Raw genomic sequence first — 8,971 nt, forward strand, 5'->3', positions numbered from 1 at the left:
TGAGTTCCAGGACAGCCAGGGCTATACAGAGAAACCCTGTCTTGAAAAAAAAACAAAAACAAAACAAAAAACAACAACAACAACAAAAACAGAACAAAACTGGAAACCAGCCAAACAAAAAAACTTTATCATATAGGTAACTTTTATAGGTATCTTGTGTGCTCTGTTGTTGAAAAGCTTTCTAATTTGTATCTACAATTGTTCTGTTGCGTCCCTCAGGTTTTCAATTCACAGACATTTGATTAATGATAATTTCATCTTCCCCTTCAAAAGAATACTAACTCTTGCGTGTCTTATGAAATTAAGCAACACTTCTTTTTATTCTGTGAAGTAGTTGCTTTAGTTATTATGGAAAGCAATGAGTTTCCTTAGGACTTCTTATACACACATAATTGTGTTTGCTCATTGCCTACCCTACCACCAACTTCCCTCCACATGCCTGCCCTCCCAGGGAGCCCCTTTCCACCGCCTTTCTACTTTGTAAAATGCTTCTTAGATTTTTGAGGCACAGTCTCGCTATGTAGCCCTGGCTGGCCAAAACTTGCTATGTAGCCCTGGCTGGCCTTGCATGCACAGAGATCCACTGTCCTCTTTCCAGTGAGTGATGGTGTTAAAGACCTGCACCACCATGCCCTGCCCATTCCTCTGTGCGTGTGCATGCATATATATGTGTGTGCATGTGTATGTGTGTGCATCCCATGTGAGAAAAATGTGTCATTTGTCTTTCTTTTTTCCCTTCATTAATCTTCCTTAATTCTCTCATTTCCATTTGACATCATTCTTTCCCCTCAGGGAAGAATGTTATTTCCATGTCATAAATAGATCGATTCATTTTTCATCTGAGAGAAAACATACTTGTCCTTCATAGCACGTTCTTCACTAGTACCCATGATCTTCAGTTTCAGTAACGTTTTCCCTTGAGAATGACATCTTTATTTTTCTTTATGACTTCATAAAATTCTATGGAATGGATGGATGGATAGATAGATAGATAGACGTCACTTTCTTTATCCATTTGTTGATGGGTATCTAGGCTCCATATGTTGGGTATTGCGAATCGTGCTACAGTAAACATGGATGAGCAAGTATCTCTGTAAAAATGCCAGCTTGGATTTCTCTGGGCACATACCTGAGAGTGACATTGTTGTGTGACACTATTCCTGGTGAGCTGTCAATTCATCCAGACAGGGAACCGATGACAGAGCAAAGTAAGGATGCCACAACATCAAACTTAGGGAACCAATGGCTTTGTTGGGGTCACTCAATGACTCAGATACAGCTGCATCACCAGAAGCTCATCCCAGAATGGGTAGCATCTCATGAAAGCTGTAGTACACTTTGCAACTTGCTAGACAAGTTGGAGAGTGGCTGTCTGCAGTCCTTACACTTATATAAGCTTGGAAAGGAGGGGCCTAGTGGTTCTGGTCAGTTTCAAGAACTTCCTGAGGCTTTCCAGTTGCTTACTTCCAGAGTCTTAATGAGCTTCCACGCTTTCACTTTCCTTTAAAACATCCTGTGCTCTAAGGAGCTTCTGTCCAAGATGGAAGGTTTTATCTTGGAGGAAATTGCTACATCAGACAATTACCAAATTTTCTATTAAAGACTAAAAGCCTAGAACATATAAGTATTAAATATTGAAGGTACTAATTATTTCTTTTGTATTTCTTTCTTTTCTTTTTCTTTTTTTTTTTTTTGGTTTGGTTTTTTGAGACAGGGTTTCTCTTTGTAGTCCTAGCTGTTCTGGAACTCACTCTGTAGACCAGGCTGGCCTCGAACTCAGAAATCCGCCTGCCTCTGCCTCCCAAGTGCTGGGATTAAAGGCGTGCGCCATCAATGCCCGGCTTTCTTTTGTATTTCTATATCAGCATAGTGAGACATCTTTGGTAGAGCAAAACGATAATGTTTTTCATCTTGCTTTTTGTATCTTTTTGAATTCTATTCTTGTTCTTTTTTTAATGTGTATGTGTGTTTTACCTACAAATATGTCTTGTGGACCATTTGCATGCACTTCCCAGAGAGGCCAGAAGAGGGCATTGGATGCCTGGGGAACTAGAGATAAAGAAGGTTGTGAGCAGCCATGTGGGCGCTGGGAAATCAAACCTGGGTCCTCTGGAAGAGCAGCCCATGCTCTTGACTGCTGAGCCATCTCTCCAGCCCTGCTATGCTTTTTAATCCTATCATAACAGCCTTGTTTTAATAACATGGTTTCTCATTCTTCTTTATTTAGAAAGTGAAAATAAAAGAGTCATCATGAAAAAAATTTCAAAGAGAAGAGAAGAGATTTTTAAAAAGGTAAAGTATTAATGAAGATTGGGGGGCTTTTAAAAATTCAAGTCTTTATAGCATTTTACCAGGATGTGCGATTCCCTGAAAACTGTTCATTTGCATTCCGTTCCTTTTATACTCTCTGTTATACTCTGATTTGTAAGCAGTTTGTAAACAACTCAGATATGATAGCATTGAACAGTAGTAGGCTTGCAGGGTTTCAGCTGCTGTCAACTGCAAGTTTCTTCTATGATGTGATACAAGGAATTACTTTGATCCTTTTGTATTTGCCAAGGCTTTAGTGAGCTAAGAACAACGGAACAGCAGAAGATATCAGCAAGCAATGAAATGAAGTAGGCTGTGTTCTCCGAGCTGGGATGCACATTGCTCTGTCCTTCCCATGGCCTCCCTGTGTCCTCCCCATGGCTGTCGGTTAACGCGACCTCTGTGGAAGGGAAAAGGGCTGCCAGTCTCCTTAAGTCAAACAAGTTAGGTCAGAATGCCCTCCCACTTGGGCAATATTTGATAAAAATTGTTGGACATTAAAGTTAGGTCTCCTCACCAGCCTCTTGCCAAGGTCGGTAATCTTCTGTCACCTCAGGGGTCACTACACTAGTGTCTTCAGTTGTCTTGAGGAGGTTTGTGATTAGTGAGACGGGGGCATATCTGCTCATGGTGACCTCATTCAGGAGTTTTAACTGATACAAGAGTCACTGCAGACTTTGAAATTCTTCTGTAAAGTCTGTTGACTAGATTCTTGTTATATTAATCTTTTAAAAATCAGGATCTTGTTGATACCCTGCTTTGATTTTCAACAAAAGTCCATTCTTTAAAAAATTTTAATACATGTATGTATGTATGTATGTATGTATGTATGTATGCATGCATGCATGTGTATTCACACATACATACACATGACATAGCATACCTGTGGAGGTTGGAGGACAACATTGAGTCTTTTGCTCTACCATGTGGCTCCAGGGGATAGAATTCAGGTAGCCAGACCGGTGACAAGCACCTTCACCCACTGAGCTATCTCACCCACTGAGCTATCTCACCAGCCCCTGAATCCACGTTTTTAATGCAATTGTAAAGCTTAGATGTATCTTTTTACTTTTTCCATTCCAGCTTCAGGACGTTTTGCTCAGCAGGTACAATTTTTTTTTTTTTTGAGAGTCTTTGCTAACAAACTCAGACTCCAAACTACTAGAGAATAAGAACAGTTACTTGATAAGGCTGAGCTTTGAACGACTGCAAATGTCCACCTTCACATTCTGAAAAATAATAACAGCACTCGGCTCCTCCTACCAGGAGGGAGCTAGAATTTGTTTTGTTTTGTTTTGTTTTGTTTACGTTTGAGAGGGCAGTCAGAGCTCGACACACATGTTTGGGAGTCCATGGCATGCACACACTCTCTAAAGCATTGAGTATACTTGCCTTTCTGTGCTGGGGAACAGGGTGGCCATTGAAGATATGGGCGGGGAGCAGTTAAGAATTGGAGGCAGCGTATGGATAGCTTTTAGGAAGGAAGGTGTTTGCATTGTCAGGCACTGCAGAGAAATCCCTCAAGTAATGACACCTGTGGGATGTTGGCCGTGTTTAATTTCCCGGACTTTCCCAGAAGATTCAGGAGGCAAGAAGTAAATAAACAGAAAGAACTAAGTCTCAGTCAGATTTTGTCATTGAAAGGGCTTTGTTCTTGGTGTTTGTTTGTTTGTTTGTTTAGATTTCAGGTGGCAATGACTTCATTTTAAAATCAATCATATATAAAGAATTCATATAAGTTAGTAAATAATTCAGCTTTGAGCAGAGAGACAAAAGAGTATGAGTGGATATTTTATGGGCGGTGATGTTCAGACTGACCGACGTAAGACAAGCTGTTCTGTGACTGCCGGGTGCCTCCTAACCTTCCCTGCTTTCCCCCCACAGATGTCAGAAGCAGCGAGCAGCGGCACAGAAGAAATCCTGGACAGGCATCTGTCAAAAGGTTCTCCTGTAGCGTGCCACACCTCTGATACCCTTGGGTTTTAGTTTTTAAGGATGCAGTGTTTGCTTTCCATCCCTGCACTTCAGCATCCTACAGCGTAAACATAAACTAGGCTTCCTACATGATATAAAACGGGCCCAAGGAAAATACACGGACATTGAACTCATGATGTTCCACTTTCTCCATCACTGACTGCGCACACACAGGGGATTCACTGGTGCCAGAGAGTGGGTTAGCCCTTAGGTATGTGTCGATGCAAACCTGCTTCAGAAGACCTCTTGTGACTTAGCTCTAGTCTCACTCCTTACTCCTACCGGAACGACTTACAAGTCCTCAGCAGGAGCAGGAGGAAAAGGCCAACTCAAGAGAGCATGACCAATTCACCTTCCTTTTTAAAAATTGTACTCAGAACTGTACAATTGTCTTTCTCAATCTATCCTGTGAGTAGCCGAAAGTAATAAATACATACAGAGCATACACACGGCCTTTCTAATTCCATTCTTCCACTTTAACAACAACAACAACAAACCTAATTTTGGCTTTGATATTAGATATGTCCCTGGTATTCTAGATGGAATACAAATGTTCACAAGGAATTTTTTTTTTCTAACAAGAGAACAGCATCAGGGGTTCTTTGTCTGAGCTGTTTCATGCTTTGCTTGTCTACAAGAAAGACTGGCTGATACCTGATAAAGCAGCAGGGGAAGTTGACGAGGGATATAGAAAAGGTTGCAAAAGGAACACATTTTGCCATAGATAAAACTGCTTGTTCCAGATGAGAAGGGGGAAGAGGTGTAGGCTGCTGAGTGTCCCTGAGCCTGTGGCCCTTTTTCTCTGCTCACCATGATGGCCAGGCACAGTCGCAGCTAAGATACACAATGCGTGCTTTCACGGTCACTGCTGATTAATGAGGCTAAAAGGATGTGAATTCTATGTAATGCTCATGTCTTGGTTTAAATGCAGAAGCGAATCGAAACATAACAGAGACACTGAGAGGCAAAGTCAGAGAAAAACTGAAAAATGCTAAGGTAATGCTTTTAATGGTTTTCTTCTGTTTTCAGAATAAGTGTTTTAAGTGGAATGTGGATCAAAAAAACTTTTTTTTTTTTTTGTAATGTTAAAAAAGAGCTGAGGTTGTCTTAATATACCTCAGTGTTAAAAGCTTCACCTTCTAGACTGCTTTTTTTTTTTCTATCTCCTTTTTCTTTTAAGTCTTAATACCCTATTGTGGTGAGAGTTTCAGTTGTTGCGATGACGATGACGATGACGAAATGCCATGAGGAGTCGGGAAGCAGAGGCTTTATTGGGCTCACCCTTCTCAATCCATATTCATCAGTGAAAGAAGGCGAGGCAGGAACTCAAGCAGGGCAGGGACCTGGAGGCAGGAACTGGTGCAGAGGCCGTGGAGGAGTGATGCTCACTGGCTTGCATCCAGGGCTTGCTCAGCCTGCTTTCTTATAGCACTCAGGATCACCACCCACAATGGGCTGCGCCCTCCCCCATCAATCACTAAGAAAATTCCCTACAGCTTTGCCTACTGCCAGATCTTGTGGAAGCAATTTCTCAGCTGACACTTCCTCCTCTCCAGTGACTCTAGCTTAGATCAAGTTGATATAAGACTAGCCATCACGCCATGCCCTCCCCCTCCCTCTCCCCTCCCCCTCCCCCTCCCATGATATATAACCTAACCCAAGAGAAGTCAATGTGGTTATAGTATTATTATATATGATATCTCAGGTAAAGGTAAATGTGTGTGTGTGTGTGTGTGTGTGTGTGTACATACCATTAAAAAAATTGAGGAATTTTTAAAGCTGATTTTCTGTAAAATTTTGTTTCAGATCAGTCAAGGCGAAAAGTCCTCAGCCAAGCCACTCACTGATACAAAGACTTATCGATGGTCTAAGGTGAGGAACTTTAAAAAAATGCTTTTAGAAATCATCTTTATGGAGGTATAACTTACACAACAAAAATTCACCCCCCTTTTTAGCTTACAACTCGATGCCTTTTGGCTAAACTGTGGAACTGTGTGGTTGACACCAAAATCCAGTTTTTGTGAGCCGATAGCAGCACATGAATTGGGCATCTCCAGATGGCAGGTAGTTAGGGGGTCCACCAGGGAAGCATGAGGGGAACTCCATCATGGCATGCCTGATGAAGTAAGGCAGAGAAAATATCTGACTCAGCGAAGTGGGGCAGTGACTGTAAAGTCCCGGGTCGGGAGGTAGCTGGTAGTTTGTGATTGGAAACTACTGTTTGTGTTCCTGGCATAGGCCTCACCACACTGACCCGGGTCTCAGTCTGCTTACATAGGAACTGAGGACTCTGCAATCACCCAAGAACCTCCCAGTTAATTATTCTAATAGCATTCGAGACGCCCCCCAAACTTACAGACTTAGCACTACAGTTCTCAGATTCAAATCTCAGATTTGGGGGAGTAGCTGTGTGAGAAGGGGAGTAGTTGTGTGAGAGGGGGAGTAGCTGTATGAGAGGGGGAGTAGCTGTGTGAGAGTAGGCTAGGTCGCAGTAACAAAACCATAAGGAAATTAATGAATTAATTAAAACCAAAAATGTCTGCCTTAAGAGCGTGGTTCTCCTCTCCAGTTTGCCGGCTCAGTTACTCAGGCTGATGGAGGCTGATCGGTCTCTTACCCCCTTCTAAACGCTTCTCACCCGTGAGTCCACAACACAAGGCTCCACTCTAATCCCTTGCTAGGCAAAGACAAGAAAGAAAGAGAGAGAGAGAGAGAGAGAGAGAGAGAGAGAGAGAGAGAGAGAGAGAGAGAAATGAATTGCAGGTTGCTGTTTTTTTGTTTTTTGTTTTTTTAAAACAAGACAGACATGCAAATTGTTCACTTCATTTCCAGTAAAAGAACATGGGAGAGGTAGCTTCCATCCAGTTATCCGTGGGATCTGTGAGTAGAGAAAGGCAGACACTGCTGGGAGCTGGTCATTGTGCCCTAAGTCTGGGGGACAGTTAGCTTTGCAGATATTAAAGCACAGGGGTCCTTCACACATGTGGTGCACACAAACTCACATAGGCACACACTCATACATGAATATAAAAATGAATTAAGTACATAGAATAAGAATTCCCATACTAACTACATGCCAGAGACAACGGGCAGTTTGTATGTGCAAACACCAGCTAGACTCCAGGTAGAAACAAAATAATAAGGTGCATGTTCACATTTTATATGTTTTGAAATTGTGTGATTCCTAATGTGACTTTTGTTTGTTTGTTTGTGTGTGTGTGTGTGTGTGTGTGGAATGGCGTCCCCTCTAAATTTCAATTAAGGCAGTTATTTATGCATGAGAAAGAAGTGGTATTTTTTTTATTTAAAAGAATTTGAGTCTGTAGCATAGAAGGCATAAAAGAGGACTTATTTATGAATGAGTCTGTATCGAAGATTATGCCACCCAATATTGTGGGATGAGGATGGCAAAGTGTGTGGGTATGTGTGAGCACATGTCCACAAGAACACTTGAACACGGAGACCACTGGCCAGCGTTTTGATTAAAATGAGAGATAATCCTCTAACTACTCAGGTTAGGGTGAGAGAGCAGAGAAGGAGATTTTGGCTTTGTTCTATTTTGGTTCTCACTAGAGTTACAAAACAAAACAAAACAAAACAAAAAACAAAAATGGTGAAAGGTAAGCAATGAATGAAAGCCAAGTGTAAATGAGCTGAGAAAATACCTGCTGTGTTGTTTTTTACTTGCCACTAAGCTGCCATCTGTCACGTTATGGAAAAGTGTTCCCTCCCTTGCATGCATGCAGCGTGCATCCCTTATGACATTAACTGCTGGCCTACTGCTGTTTAACCCACAGTCTGAAGTCTTGCTGGATGAAGGTCTTTCATTTTTCATCCTGAGTGGAGAAGAGGATTCAGCAGTGAGCCAGTCTTCGCGGCAGGTTGGATTTGTGTCTCTGTTTTATAGCTTTACTCTTCCCAAACCAGCTGTTTATTAAAGGCACTGGGTGAGAAAGGGGTTCGTGCATGCCTGTCTGTGTGTGTGTGTGTGTGTGTGTGTGTGTGTGTGTACCTGTGTGCCTGTACCCTTGTGTTCTCACCGTGTGTGTGTACCCATGTGCCCGTGTGTGTATACCCATGTGTGTATGCCTGTGTACGTGTGTGTATGCCCGTGTGTGTGTGTGTGTGTGTGTGCACATGTATATACGTACCCGTGTGTTCCCATCTGTGTGTGTACCCATGTGCCCATATGTGTGTACCCATGTGTGTGTGCCTGTGTATGTGTACCCATGTGTGTATACCTATGTGCCCATGTGTGTGCCCATGTGTGCCTGTGTGCCCGTGTGTGTGTGTGTGTACCCGTGTGTTCCCATCTGTGTGTATGTACCCATGTGCCCATGTATGTGTACCCATGTGTGTGTGCCTGCGTGCCTGTCTACATGTGTGTGTACCCGTGTGCCCGTGTGTGTGTGTACCCGTGTGTTTGTACCTGTGTGCCATGTGTGTGTATACCCATGTGTGTGTATCCATATGTGTGTGTGCCTGTGTGTGTACCCCTATGTGTCCCCATGTGTGTATGTATGTACCCATGTGCCCGTGTGTGTGTACCTGTGTGTGCCCGTGTGTGTGTGTGTGTGTGTGTGTGTGTTTTGTTTCATTTTGAGACAGGGTCTTTCCCTGTAACTCAGCTTTGGCCTGGAATCTGGACTCCCCTGATGTTAAGATCATGGCGCACACCCTCATGTCT

General features: G+C 42.7%; 1 protein-coding gene across 1 annotated transcript in view; it reads left to right on the plus strand.

Annotated features, from left to right (window-relative positions):
• Positions 1-2,250: 2,250 nt before the first annotated feature.
• Positions 2,251-8,971, plus strand: part of Cc2d2b (coiled-coil and C2 domain containing 2B) — a 70,453-nt gene continuing 63,732 nt past the window's right edge. The window contains exons 1-5 of the mRNA XM_021215548.1: positions 2,251-2,292; positions 4,195-4,251; positions 5,203-5,280; positions 6,091-6,161; positions 8,075-8,165. Coding sequence (XP_021071207.1) covers positions 2,251-2,292; positions 4,195-4,251; positions 5,203-5,280; positions 6,091-6,161; positions 8,075-8,165 — 339 coding nt within the window. The remainder of the gene's footprint in view (positions 2,293-4,194; positions 4,252-5,202; positions 5,281-6,090; positions 6,162-8,074; positions 8,166-8,971) is intronic.

Source organism: Mus pahari, chromosome 1, assembly GCF_900095145.1.
Source record: "Mus pahari chromosome 1, PAHARI_EIJ_v1.1, whole genome shotgun sequence".
In the NCBI taxonomy this organism is placed as follows: domain Eukaryota; kingdom Metazoa; phylum Chordata; class Mammalia; order Rodentia; family Muridae; genus Mus; species Mus pahari.